General features: G+C 49.9%; 1 protein-coding gene across 1 annotated transcript; it reads left to right on the forward strand.

Moving 5' to 3' along the window:
* Positions 1 to 227: 227 nt before the first annotated feature.
* Lmo1 (LIM domain only 1) lies at positions 228 to 13,913 on the forward strand. The gene is made up of 4 exons (XM_035441326.1): positions 228 to 243; positions 8,822 to 9,035; positions 11,801 to 11,926; positions 13,808 to 13,913. Exons 1-4 carry the CDS (start codon positions 228 to 230, stop codon positions 13,911 to 13,913), a joined length of 462 nt encoding a protein of 153 aa, XP_035297217.1.
* Positions 13,914 to 14,121: the final 208 nt, after the last annotated feature.

A 14,121-nucleotide genomic window follows, 5' to 3' on the forward strand; every position in this document is an offset into this window, starting at 1 on the left:
TAGAGAATCAGGGAGAGCTGGAGTGTGGTGGAGCTCAACATGGAAGGGGGATATAGGGGCCAGACCACATGAAGCTGTTCCAGGCTACATGCAGAGCAAGTGTGCCATGCTCAGTGTGCCAGAAGCTATGGAAAGGTTCCAGCCTGGTTTATTTGGAAAGGTTTCTCCTACTGCAGAGTAAAGAATGGGTTGTAGAGCACTAGGCTTATGAGACCAATGCCCAAAATATGGTGAAAGATGAGAGTGGGGGGCTGGGGACGTTCCTCGGGGTAGAGTGTTTGATAAGCACATATAAAGCTCTGGGTTTGATGCCCAGCATTGCATAAACTGGGAAGGATGGTATATGCCTCTAATTCCATCACTCAGGAGATAGAGGCTCAGGAGGTAGAGGCAGAAGGATCAGAAGTTCAAGGTCATCCTTGGCTACATAGTGAGTTCCAGGCCACCCTGAGAGCCATGTGAGACCCTGGCTAAAAAAAAAAAAAAAAAAAAAAAGGCTCTGGAGATGGAAAGAAGCAGCTAGGATGGAGAGTAGTAGGACGTGTGTGTGTGTGTGTGTGTGTGTGTGTGTGTGTGTGTGTGTGTGTGTGTGTATGTATGGTGTTCCTGAGTTCCTCTGGGGACAGAGGATGGCCTGGGGTGATGGTGTAGGTACTGTGAAAGAAAGGTAGAGCAGGGCACAAAGGTAGAGAGGCCAGGTTTGGGTTGGCATTCAGAGCTCCTAGCTTAGACCTGTAGCTTTTAAGCTATGTCTGAGATTGCAGGGAAACCAAAACAAACAACAACAACAACAACAAAAACAAACAAAAACCAGACACCCATTCCTAACCCAGAGAGGGAAAAGCCACCTTGGATATCTGTGCCATTAACTTAAGCCTCCTTCCAGTTAGGGGTCTCCAGTGAGCATGCACAGCTTCCTGTATGGCCAGGTCCTGGTTAAAGGCCTACAGAAGACCTAGGAAAACTGTGGGAAGGTCAGCCCATGAGCTGCCACAGTCTTGGGTGTTTCTGCCTGCTGGCCTTTCTACAAGTTCTTAGCTGGTTCTTGGAATATATGTGTTTCCTCTGAATCTCTGAGCTTAATCCCTAGCTCCCCAGTAGTGTGTTGTTAGGAGCCGGGGCCCTTGAGGGCAGAACCTCATGAATGGGATTAGTATTTTCATGTGTGGGAGCCTAGAGAATTCCCCCACCCCTTCTGCTATGTGAAGTACAGCGAGAAAACAGCTGTCCATGAGCCTGGAAGCAGGCCCTTATCAGACAATGATTGGGCCAGTGCCTTGGTCTTGATCCTCCCAGGCCCTAGACTGGGAAAATGAATCTGTTGCTTACAGTCCACCAATCTGATGTTGTGTCAGAGGTGCCCCAGATAAAGACTTTCTGCAAGGCTGTTGTTTCATACTCCAGGCTGTGCAGCCTCCACTTTCTCCCATCCCTGACCTTAGCTTTTTCCATCTCTAGACACACCAAAGTCACAGAGGCTTCAGGGTTTAGATGCAAGATGCTAAGGACAGTTGGCCTCCTCCAAAGCTCACTGCAGAAGTGCTACTGCTTCTTAATACTCTACTGGAAATTGCTCTCCAAACTGCTGAACCTGAGTCAGTACTCAGCCCGCAAGCAGCCCATCATGATAGCTGTCCCTGGAATGTGCTCTGGAGCTTTCTTCCTTAGCAGGGTTCATATGGTCCAAGAAAAGTTCACTTTTCCCCGTTGTTTAGGAAAAAAGACAGTATGGCCACCCATGTTTCCAGCTGGGAATGGGTGCTTCCTGACAGTGACCAGTCTCCATGGCAACCTTGGTCACTCCTAGGATTGCCATGGGGCAAATGGCATGAGATTTCTAGGCACTGGCTCACAGTGAGTGAACCTGCAGCACTCAGGAAAGGGTGGTGTGGAGTGTTACCATCCATCTGTGTCGGGTGACCCTGGCAGCAGGTGCTAGGGATGCTGCCAGGCAGTCCTTTCTGGTGGGCGTGGCCTGTGGATTAGTCAGGAGTGCCTGCCAGAGTTTGAGGCTAGGACAAGCAAGAATTGTGGGATGGAGCGGGAAGAACACTCTGAGACATAGCAGGCAGGACACTTCAAAGAAACTGAAGGAGGCAAGGTTGCTTCCTGTGTCAGTGCCTGGTTAGATTTTCCCTCCCTAACCTGACCCAGTAAACACCATGCTGCAAATGGACTTTCAGAGGTCAGTAATGAGTGTGGACTAGATGACCATGGCCGTGGGTTCCAACAGTTGTTCTCCTTGGCTTTTGATTCCAAATGAGTAGGAAATGCTATTAGTTCAGGCCTCACCTGCCACGTGGCAGGGCCTGGGATAGGAGTGCAGCCAGACGAGAAATTGTGGAGATAAAACCCGTGTGAAATGGAAGCCTTCTCACAGGCTGCACGGGCCCGTGCAGAATAGAGTTACTTCTGAGAAAAAAACGAGATTGAGAGAGATGCATCAGAATTAGATTACACTTTCAAATTTCCTTGTGGAAGGGATTTGACGCCCAGGAGGGACACAGGCAGGCTCTGCTGGGGTGCTTCCCTTGAACTCCACATCTGGGATGGGCCCAGGTGGATGGCAAGAGCCCTTATCTATGAGGCCTCTGAGTCCTGCTGTCGGCAGCAGAGGTGGGAGGGGATGACAGGGCTGACTGCTGGAGGCTCTCATGCTCTACAAGGATTCAGGTGGCTTCTGCTTCCTTCTGTCTCTAAGGTGTCAGTTTTTGATCGAATCAGAGTCTGTTTTAAGAGTGATGGGCTACGGCAGCCCATGACTGTGTGCACCTGTGCTACAGTGTATGTTTATATCAGCACACCAACATGTGTATGGGCCCAGCCATGCATATGCACACTTACACGCATGAATGTGTTTTCGTGTGCGTTACTGAGAACCTGGTGTGTGTCAGTTCCAAGCTGGGCATTGATAGAACTGATGGAGAATAAAAACAGACACAGCCCCTTCTTGTGTGGCCCTTGTGGGCCTGTGCGATTCCATGCCTGTGGAGGAGAATTTGTGTGCTCTACTCATGTGTCCTGTGGCTGAGTACATCTTCACACCTTCTAGTGTCATCTCATCTTCACAAAGTCTCCTGTGTGAGTCTCCTTAGCACCTCATCATACAGCCCTGCAAAGGAACAGGGCTGACTTCCTCCTTGACATGCTCTCACTGACTACTGGACCAGCCTCTGGATGACACTGTTATCTGGCCAGAGCCAATGTGACTCTGACCACAGTGGCAAGTTCATATCCATTCTCTGCTCTGCAAAGGAAGTGCCTGTCCCTGGTATAGGGCACTGAAGTGGGGCTGTGACTGAACTTTCCAGTGTGTGGAGTCAATGACACACAACTAGCTTGACATTCAGGCTCAGCTAGTCCTCATGACTCCTGTATAACTCATGGGGGCTTTCTGAGACGAGTGTTCTTTTCTTCTTTTGGGTTTTGTTTTTGTTTTGCTTTTCAAAACAGGGTCTAACTACATAGTCCTGGCTGTCCCAGAACTCACTCAGTAGACCAGGATGGCTTCAGAGAAGAGATCCACCTGCCTCTGTCTCCCAAGTGCTGGGATTAAGGTGTGTGCCACCACCCAGCAGGAGTATTGTTTTCATACCCATTTTTACAAAGAGGGAAACTAAGGCCCAGAGTTAATGAAGGCTACAGGGAAAAGTATCAAATAAATCCAGATCAGGGATAATCTAGAAATAGTGGGCTTTTCTACCTCAGAAGTACTGATCTCTTCAGACACCTAGGAATTCCTCTAGGTTCAAGTGAATGAATGTCTTAGCTAGGATTACTGTTGCTGTGATGAAACACCATGACCAAGGCACCTTGAAGAGAAACAAGTTTATTTAGCTTACACTTCCACATCACTGTTAATTATTGAAGGAAGTCAGGACAGGAACTCCAACAGGGCAGGAACCCAGAGGCAGGAGCTGATGCAGAAGCCATGGAAGGGTGCTGCTTACTGGCTTGCTCATCAGGGCTTGCTCAGCCTGCTTTCTTATAGAACTCAGGACCAGCAGCCCAGGGATGGCACCACCACAAAGGGCTGTGCCCTCTTCCGTTAATCACTAATTAAGAAAGCACCCCACAGGCTTGCCTACAGCCCAGTCATATGGAGGCATTTCCTTAAATTGAGATGTCCTCCTCTCAGATGGTTCTAGCTCATGTCAAGTTGACATAAACCTAGCCATCACAATGGGGGAATGTGACAAGTGACCCAGGAGATTGCCATAAAAGATGTTGAGAGACCTGGTGAAATCTGAATGAGGGTGTGTAGATTGGAGAATAGGACTCCAGTGATAATTTCCTAGTATTGTGGCTGTTTTCACCCTTGTTTTCAGTAATGTATTTTACATACCAAGAGTGTCTTAGGGTCTAGAGACCTCATGTCTGAAACCAACTCTTAGATGATTTGTGGGGGAAAGTTATGCATGTGTAAGTAAAAGAAAGAGGATACAGAAAATGGGCACATGGGAATTTCTCCTGTTATTATAATTTTCTGGGAACTGAAAAGATTACTTTCAGTCAAAAACAAAGTTGGGTGTGGTAGCCCAAGCCTGCCATCTGCATTCTTGGGAGACAGAGGCAGGAAGAACAGAAGTTTAAGGGTGTCCTCAGTTACATCCTGAGTTTGAGGTCACCATGCATGGGCTACACAGAAAACAAACAAGGGCCTGGTGGCTTCGCAGTTATGAGTAGGTACTGTTTTTTCAGATTACCTAAGCTCAGTTCCCAGAACCCATGTTGGGTAGCTCACAGCAGCCTGTAACTCTAGCTCCAGGGGACCCAATGCCCTTTTCTGACCTCCACAGGCTCTGCATTTACATGTACACATGTACATACTCATATATAGACACATATGTAAACTCACAAATAAAATAAATCAGAGGCTAGAGAGACAGCTTAGTGGTTATGATCACTCTTGCAGAGGGCCTGAGATCACATCCTAGCATCCATGTCAGGTGGCTTCCATCTGCCTGGAACTCTGGCTCCAGGGGCTCGGAATGCTTCTGGCCTCCACAGGCATTGGTACTCACATGCACACATCCACACTGGCACACCCAGACACAAAATTAAGACTAATCTTAAACTGGGCGGTTGGTAGTGCCCATCTTTAATCCCAGTGCTCAGGAGGTAGAGGCAGGTGGATCTCTATGAATTTGAGGACAGCCTGGTTTACAGTCACTTCCAGAACAGCCAAGGTAACACATAAGATTAATCTTTTAGAAAAAAATATAAAGCTCAAAATGATAAAAAGTTTGAAAGAAGCAAGTACCCAAAGGAATAGCACCCTAATGAAGTAAGTGTATGTTGTTCTTTACCCCATTCCAGCCTTTGGGCTGTGGCCTCAGGTTTCTAGCTTCCTCTTGACCCACAGTCTGTGGACAATGAGAACCCGTGGTTCCATGTCACAGGTGCTCCTTCACAGGAAGGAGGGGCTGCTCCAGGCCTCTAACTCCCAAAGGTGTGCACTCCTAGCCACCAGCCTAGAACCCACAGTTGACTCTGCCCATTAGGGGACAGAGAACATAGCCTGAACAATGGCATTTCTCTCAGAGCAGTGGTGAGCACCATCCTTGAGGCAGAAATTAAGCAAGGTCCCGGATGAGGCCAGAATGGGAGGGGCACCAGGATTCCTCCAGGAGCAGCTGGCATCTGCATCTCTATCTCCAGGTATCTATCACTGGCAATAGTGCAGTCCAGTAGGGGGGCATACCTGAGATGTGGCCTGCAGTGACCTGCAGCAGGGTAGATACACTAGGGTGGAAAACTGGCCTTGCAGAAGGTAGCAAGGGTGGGGAGGGTTCTCTCCTGTGATTCAGGCCTGTCCATAGTGGAGCCCATAGGCTTTGCTATTTGGAGAAGCCCACATCCCACTGGAGAGGAGCAGCCTGGGTTGGGCTGCATAGGTAGGAGCTGCCAAGGCTGTGGGGTCTGGTTGGGAGAAAGTTTCTTGTGCAGAGGGCCTTTCCCCGGGGTGAGGGGAGAGTTGGGAGAAGGGCTAACGACCTCTGTCAGTCCCACCTCATCACTGGGGTGTCTGACCTTTGCCCCACATTGCAGAGCTGAAGGTAAATAAATGTAAGAGTTCTGCAGAGCCCAGGAGTTTGTACAGTCACAGAGCCTTACACAGACAGACCTCTCGGGTACCTCACTGCTGCCAAGTTAGACCTGGAAATTGCACCTGGAAGACTTTTCCCACAGCCTGGCCACCTCATCCTCAGTCCTGCTGCCTCCCTCCTTAGGACAGAGAAAGTCTGGAGTTCAGCCTATTTCCCTCTACACCCTGAGACTGAGAGTGGCATGTGGGCTAAGTGAACTGATTCTTTGGCAGGCCCAGTGTGTGTACCTGAGCATGTGCCTGGGCATGTGTGTGGGCACAAGCAGCCTCCATTGTTAAAGATGGGTGTTTTCATGCGTGAGTAGTAATTATTGAGTAATGCTTTAAAACCTTTCCTGAAGGAGTGCAAAGCTTTTTTTTTTTTTTTCCTGAAGTCGGGAGTACGTTAAAAGGATTACCATGTAGATTTGATTTTTAGATAACACTAAAATGGATCCCAAATGGACTTCAGCAGAGGGCTGCTATCTCCCTAATGGAAAGTGCATGGCCCGAGGCTCTGCTCCCAGAGCCAGCGGAGGAGGGGCAGGAGGGTCTGCTGGGGGCTGGCTGGCTGGAAGGCTAGAGGGGGCTGGGGAGACATGAGTGGGAGACTAGGACTCATCTGGGGAACAGAAGGTTGTATATGTACCCCTTAAAGCCCTTTACTTCCCTGAGAGATATTTATGTCTCCCCTAGCCTGGCCCTGTAGAGCCAAAACCATTCCAGTGAGAAGCAAGAGGTTATTTCCGTTTGCCTTACTGAGCAGATGAGGGAACCAAGGCTCCAAGGCCAGTCCATCTCCTTTGGACCACTTGGCCACAAACTTTGGATCCAGTTCCACCCACAGGCACGTGCTGTGATAGGCTTCTCCCAAGACCTCAGCCTTCCTAGGTGAAAGCCATCAGTGGTCTCTGCCTTGGTGTCCAGAGTCTGGATCACGGGATTCTTCAGCAGGCTTTCCACTTCTGTGAAAGTTATGTAGAGCCCAGGAATCAGAGTTCACACTGTCCTGGAGCCTTGAACAGACTTTTTAGGTAACCTATGTGTGGTAGGCCCAGCTTGGGTACAGGTAGGATGGAGTTGTAGGTGTTGTAGGCACAGCCTGTGGTGCCACTCCTCATGGCTTCCATCGGGTCCTCAAGTGTGGCCAACCATGCTAAAACCTAAGCTTGGAATGAGTGCCAGCTATTAGGCAGAAGAAGGGCTGGCACAAATACTTTAGAACTAGGGTCTCCACTGTCCCTTTGCATTTAGGAGTATAACTTAGTAGGCTAGATACTTTTACCGATGTGGATACAGCTACTCACCCACCTACTGGTAGGCATCCAAGTACAGAATCACGGAGAGGCCAAGCCCACTACATGCCAGGTGAACAGGAAGAACAGCAATCTTGTAGAGTCTATAATGGCCCTACCTGAAGATCTGAGCTAGTATTTATATAAACAGCTGTACAGGCTGAGTGCCCTTCCACAGGCCCCAGGGGCAGTCTTCTCATCCTTGAACCCCAAGCCTCTCCCTATTTTCCTGTGCTTCATCCCTCCCTGTAGGCCAGGCCTTAGAAGGAACTTCTCATGAGGTCTGCTTCATGGGCAGAGTGTCTCTGTCAGAGGAGACACAGGCTGACCCTGGGACAGCCATCATCCTGAATACTATCTCTCATTCAGACCAATTAACCTTTAGAGCTGCATTAAGGAAATTAGGTGGTGAACTTCCCAGCTAACAGATGGTCCTATAATGACTGGAGGAGGGAAAGGAAAGGGGGGTCAACCTCTGCTTGCTGGGGGCAGCTACGGAGCCTCCTCCTCCATGCCCTCACCTGTCCCTTAGGTCCTATGCTGCCACAGGTCTGAGCTCTCTTATTCAGTGAGGGTTTTGCTGACCTAGGGCCTCTCCTCCTCTCCAGCGGAAGTCATAGGGGGTGGCCAGGTTGAGAAAGCAAAGGAGAGGAACAAATCCTGAAGCTATCTATCTCCATCAGTGTTTACAGTCGTCCCTCTCACCACCTGAACTTCAGTTTCCCCATCTGTAGAGGAGAGCATTTGCCTGGAAAACTGAGGGACATTCTGACCTGACATCTATGAATCTAAGGTTTCTAGGTGGCAGGTTGTCCCCTGAAGCTAGACGACATAGTCCTTCCCAAAGAGGGAAGGGAAAAAAGAGACGGTGGCTCAGCAGCTGGGCCCTCCCTCTCTCTCTCAGACTAGCCCAGATGGAACTTTGACTTTGACCCAAGCATTCCTGAGGGGAGCCACGCACAGTCCTCAGCTGCCACACTGAGCCTCCCTTCCCCTTTCTTCCCAATAGAACCATTCTGCACCTGTGGATGGAGGGTGAAATGGTCCAGTGCACAGTGACTGCTGCACTTCAAGAAAGAGTGAAGGCGGGAACCTTAGTGGAACGAATTCTTAGATCTAGTGTGGCCAGCTTTGGCTATGTTAGGAGGACATGAGTCTGCCTGGATCAGATCACACAGGTGACAGTGGCTGGGAAGGGAAGGGCCCAGGAGGCCAGCAGCCTCTGGACCTCTGGAGGGGTCTAGACAGGACAAAGGTATGGTATGTTGCCCAAAGGCCAGGCTTAGGGTTTGGGGCAGACTTAGAAAGTGAGGGCTTCTGGGAGCCTCCACTTACAAGCAACAGCAGAGAAAATGACATACTCCCCATTCCCTGGAGAGGGGTATGACCCAGAGCTCCAGGTCAGTCCCATGCCCATCTGTCCATTCTCCCATCACAGGTGTGCCGATGCTCTCCGTCCAACCAAAAGGGAAGCAGAAGGGCTGTGCAGGCTGCAACCGCAAGATCAAGGACAGGTACCTGCTGAAGGCTCTGGACAAGTACTGGCATGAGGACTGCCTCAAGTGTGCCTGCTGTGACTGCCGCCTGGGTGAGGTGGGCTCCACACTCTACACCAAGGCCAACCTCATCCTGTGCCGGCGTGACTACCTGAGGTGGGTTCTGCTGCTCTGGCCTGCTAACACAGTCCCCATCCTTCCAGGCTGAGGGGCAACTTGACCCCAACCTCTAAGCCAGGCAACCTGTGTACACAGTCATGTGACTACTCCTTATTCACTGCCTTACATCAGCCCTGTGAGCCACCCCAGTGCAGGCTTATGTCTTTAACTCCTTGGCCTTGGTCCCACACTATCCAAGCAGGCACTTGGACACCAAGATAAATCTTCCCATGGGTGCCAGCCTGGCTTCAGCCCTATCTATCTCCTTTGGGTATCTAGGAGGGGACACCTCAAAGAGGCCTGGAGGAGCAGACGAAATAGCCCAGACTTGCCTGGGCCTTTCTCCCTGGTAGAGTCTCCTGCCCACCTCTCCCCAGAGTCCTCCTTTCCAGGTGTGCTGGGATTAGGCTCTCATTTGCCTTGGTGGGCAGGGAGCCACACCCTAGGACAAGGACTGCCAATGCTTTTTAAAGACCTGGGTTTGAACCAGCCCTGAGCCTTTAGCTTCAAACCTTTTTCTGTTTAAACCCCGTATACCCAACCTTGCATTCTTCAGAGCTCTTGCCTGCCTGCCACAACCTGGATCCCATCCCCTGAGGCTGCCTTCCCCAGTTAACCCTCCCTTAGGCCATTTATGACATCAGCAAGACTGGAAGGAGGCCATGAAGCAGGGGCCTTGGCTGAGACCCAGCACCTGCATTTGGCTCTGTCACTAGCTGCTGGATGGCGACTGGGCAGCCTTGTGGGGAAGGAAGGCCCATCACATTAATTAGCAAGATGGGGTGAGAGCTGGTGGGACTTCTGCTCAAGTCAGAACAAGTTGGAGGGGGCAGAGTTATCTGGAAACTCCCACCTTCCACGGAGAGCCTGAGATTTACCAGTCTGCACCTTTCCTTTCAATTGTCTTTAACTTCAGCAACAGATTTTTTTGTTTTGTTTTGTTTTGTTTTTTGTGATGGTGTTTAGTGCTTCTAGGGTGAAGAGAGGAACTGAAGCTGGGAGGAAGGGTTAAGGATACTCTTGGGAAGTCAACACCCAAGGGCAAGGAAGGAGGTCCTTCAAGTCTGGAGCTTTGGGACATCTACCTGGGTAGTTGGATTAGTAGGCTAGGGTGAGGTGACTGTACAATTGATGGCCTGCCACCAGGACTGGGAAGAGCACCAGGGTGTAGTGTGGGCTTGTCAGGAACTCCACAGCACCCACAGCATTCTGGGTCCTGCCAGTCATAGGAGCTAGAGGCTTTTTCCCCTATGCTCTGGTAGAGGTAAGGAATGACTTCTGGAGCCAGGTAGACCAGAAAGTTGGGGTGGGGGCTGCCCAGAGCCTGGCCCTTTACAACAACTGCTGGTGGCAGAAAAGGCCCCCATTGGCAGGCAGATGGTGTGGCCCAGCCTTTGTCTGCCTTTATCTGAGCCACCAGGCAGCTCAAGCCAGTGAATAATGGAGCCAAGCTGGTCTGCAGGTGCCCCAGCCTGCATCGACAAATCAGGGATTAGAGGGCCCCACCACCCGTGCCTTTCAGCCCCCCTGTACCATTTTGAGCTTGCTCAGCAGAAAGGAAGCAAGGAGGAGCTTGGTTGCCCAGACCATTAGAGCACCCAACCAAGAATTTCCATGAATGGGGAGGGAGTGAACTTCCTGTCCTCTTGTCCCCCTGTCCCCAGACCTCTGTAGCCAGCAACTGAGAGGAGAGATCCCCTCTCAAAGAGACCATTGTGCCAGCTTCCCTTGGAACTTGCTTTGGGGACCAGTTCAGGGTGAGAAGCATCTTTAGACAGGCTGTGCTGGTTTGGCAGCCTCACTTTACAAACAGATAAACTGAGGAAAAGGAGGCATAGGTGAGTGACACAGAAAACGATTTCACAATTTTATCTTATTTTTGAGATGTGTAAGCTAGGTTGGCCTCGACCTCCCTGTGTATACATGGATTACCTTTGATTCCTGTTCCTCCTGCCTCTACCTCCTGAATGCTAGGGTTATAGACATGGACAACCACATAGGACTCATGGAACTGGGGGTGGAACTCAGGGCTTCTTGCATGCTAGCAAAGCACTCTAACTGAACTTCAGCCCCAGAAAGCACTGTAATTTTAAAAGCAAGAAGTCTGTGGCATAGATCACTCTCCCAGAGGAGCCAGGCATGTGCCCCTAGTGAGTTGTTTATCTCTCTGTGACTCACTCTTATCTTGAATGGGGATGATACAAGTGTTGACCTCAGAGGGCTGTGTTGGGATCAAATAAGGTGTTTTTTTTTTTTTTTTTTTTTTTTTTTTTTTTTTTTTTTTTTTGTAAGCTCTTAGCATGTCCCTGAACCACAGGTTCAGTTAGGGTTAAGGTTAGGCGTTGCTAAGTGCATAGTCCTGTGAGTGATGTTTTATTCTTTGATGGTCAGGATAACTGGGGCTCTGGGAAGTTCCAAGTGACTGCATGAGGATGCATAGCTAATGATGGACAGATTGTCTCTGAAATTTAGGCTTGTGTGGGTCTGGAGCCTTTGCTTAGGGGCCAGCCTTGAGGGACCCTGGTGGAAACTTGAAATGGGTATAGGGTGATGGTGTCTGCTAACACCTGACTGTGAGTTACATAGCCTCCCTGGGAAGTGAGATGCCAGTTTTTTGAAGCTTAATCTAGCAGGTTCTCAGTATGGTAGTTAGTTCTTGACTAGGCTCACCTGCTATCGCAGGAGCTAGGGAATGGACAGGCCGCCGGATGGAGGCAGTTCCTTGGCTGGCCCTTGAATCCTCCATGCCCTTCCCTTGGCAGGCTTTTTGGCACCACGGGAAACTGTGCTGCCTGCAGCAAGCTGATCCCAGCTTTTGAAATGGTGATGCGAGCCCGAGACAATGTGTATCACCTTGACTGCTTCGCCTGCCAGCTCTGCAATCAGAGGTGAGTGCCAGACCATCAGCCAACCCAACACACTTCCCAGACCCTAGCCTGAGGCCTGCTGGTTGGGCCAGGAGTGCTGAATAGGCATGCATGCAAGTGTGACTTCTTTTGTGTTTCTAATAAGTATGCATGCTGTCATTACCATACATGTGCATATGTGTGTATCTACACCCTGTGGTCAAATGTGTACATTCCAGGACTGGTGCACATATATGGGTGGTAAGTTTCTGTATGAATTTAATGATGGAATATGTGTGCATTTTCACATTACGCATACTAAGTATATGTACATTTGAGGGAGGTTTTTTTGTGTGTGTGTCAGGGTCTCATGTATCCCAAGCCACCTTCAAACTTGCTATGTAGCCATAGTTGACCTTAAACTCATGCTTCTGCCTCCTGAGTGCTGAGATTACAGGCATGTATTACCATGCCTGGTGTATTCATTTCTGGGGATTGAACCCAGTTGTGTGCATGCTAGGCAAGCACTCTACCAACTGAGCTACATTTTCCAACCCAACCTCTATTTTTTTTTTTTTTTTGCTTGTTTGTTTGGAGATAAAGTCTCATGTAGGCCAGGCTAACCTTAAACTTGCAGTGTAGCTGTGGATAACTTTGAACTCTTGATTCTCCTGCTTCTACCTCCCGAGTTCTGAGAGTGCTGGGATTGTCAGAGTAGGCCACCATGTCTAGTACATATATGCTGGCTAGTGTATGTATTTTAAATGTTTGTGCCCCCCGTAGAAACTAGTGTGTGGGACTGGTGTGCAGTTGTCCATGTGACTGTAATTGTTCATGCACAAGAATGTGTGCATACTGCATATACAAGATGTGGTGAGAGTGGTTATGCCCATGTTTTAAACCTGTGTGTACTATCGGGTATCTGTGTGCATATGTTTTTGTGTCCTGCCTAGTAACAAGGGGTTTCCAGGCCCACAGAGTGAGAGATCTCTTCAGGGATTGTCACTCCCTCCTCACTCCACTCCTGTGAATCTGTTTCCAGTCCTCTCTCTCTCTTTTGTGAATTTTTTGGGTCCCACCCACTATTCCAGTCCTGGGGGAAACATTGAAGGATTTAAGGCCTTCACCCCTGACTTGGAACCTACCACCAAAAGCAGGACATCTTCTCAGGACCCCAAGGACCAGGAAGGAATTCATACAAATGGTCCAGAAGGAACACTCAACCAGGTTGAGTATAGGGAACCCTAGGCTGGCTGGGTCTTCTGGCCAGACACCCTACTAGCAGGGAGGGCTCTGTGAAGTTCCATCGCCACCTGGTGGTTGGACTGAGATCCAATTCTGGGACTGAGTCGGTGACTCTGGGGCTTAAAGTCTCAGCCACCAGCAAACATATTTGAGGGGAAGCTTGAAATCCCTCAGTACTTCCAGACGAAGAGACCCAAGTGTGTTCTCCCTAGGGTTGGAGAATAAATTGTGGGCCAGGGTCATGCTTTAGACGATTCAAGTCCTAAACTGGGAAAGCAAGATTGAATGGAAACAACCATTTCATCTCCCTCCCTGCTTCCTCTCATCTCTCATTTCTCCCACCCCTCCTCTCTATCTAGTTCTGGTTCCATGCCCTCCTGCACCTTCTCTGGGACTGGGCTGAGTTATCTGAATCCCTTTTGCACCTCCTTGAGTGACCTGACAGTGGGAGGCCTGTGGCTTGACTGTCTCTCCCACCACCTCAGGCTGCAGGGGTCTGCTGAGAGTAATTGATCAGGCTGGCTGTGACATTTCTTCTATGCCTCTGGAAGGTTCCCAGAGCTATCTCATAAGCACCACCACTTCCCCTGCATGTCCCACCTCCTGGGCCAGGCTGGAACCTCCTCTTACTGGGACTTCACCTATAGCCTTTTTTTTCTCTTCCCTGGATTTTTCTAGATTTTGTGTGGGAGACAAATTCTTTCTGAAGAACAACATGATCTTGTGTCAGATGGACTATGAGGAGGGACAGCTCAATGGCACCTTCGAATCCCAGGTTCAGTAACGCCCTGCATCTGGCCTCCAGGTCCATCTGTCCGTCTGCCCGCCTGACCACCTGCCTGGCAGGCTGGCCAGCCACTCTGCCTGCGCGGGCTGGCCAGCCGTTGTCCTACAAGTTAGAACTTCATCGTCAATGGGAAGGTGGCTTTTCTCCACCACCACCGCCCATCTCTGTGGGCCCTCCTGGGGCCAGGCTTGGCCTGTACAGTCTG

Source organism: Cricetulus griseus, chromosome 3, assembly GCF_003668045.3.
Source record: "Cricetulus griseus strain 17A/GY chromosome 3, alternate assembly CriGri-PICRH-1.0, whole genome shotgun sequence".
Taxonomy (NCBI): Eukaryota; Metazoa; Chordata; class Mammalia; order Rodentia; family Cricetidae; genus Cricetulus; species Cricetulus griseus.

What these genes read in the sequence shown, in the direction of transcription:
- Lmo1 (XM_035441326.1), top strand. An exon ending in TGCCGGCGTGACTACCTGAG is followed by an intron (nt 9,036 to 11,800) that starts GTGGGTTCTGCT and finishes TTCCCTTGGCAG; the next exon opens with GCTTTTTGGCACCACGGGAA. An exon ending in TGCCAGCTCTGCAATCAGAG is followed by an intron (nt 11,927 to 13,807) that starts GTGAGTGCCAGA and finishes GGATTTTTCTAG; the next exon opens with ATTTTGTGTGGGAGACAAAT.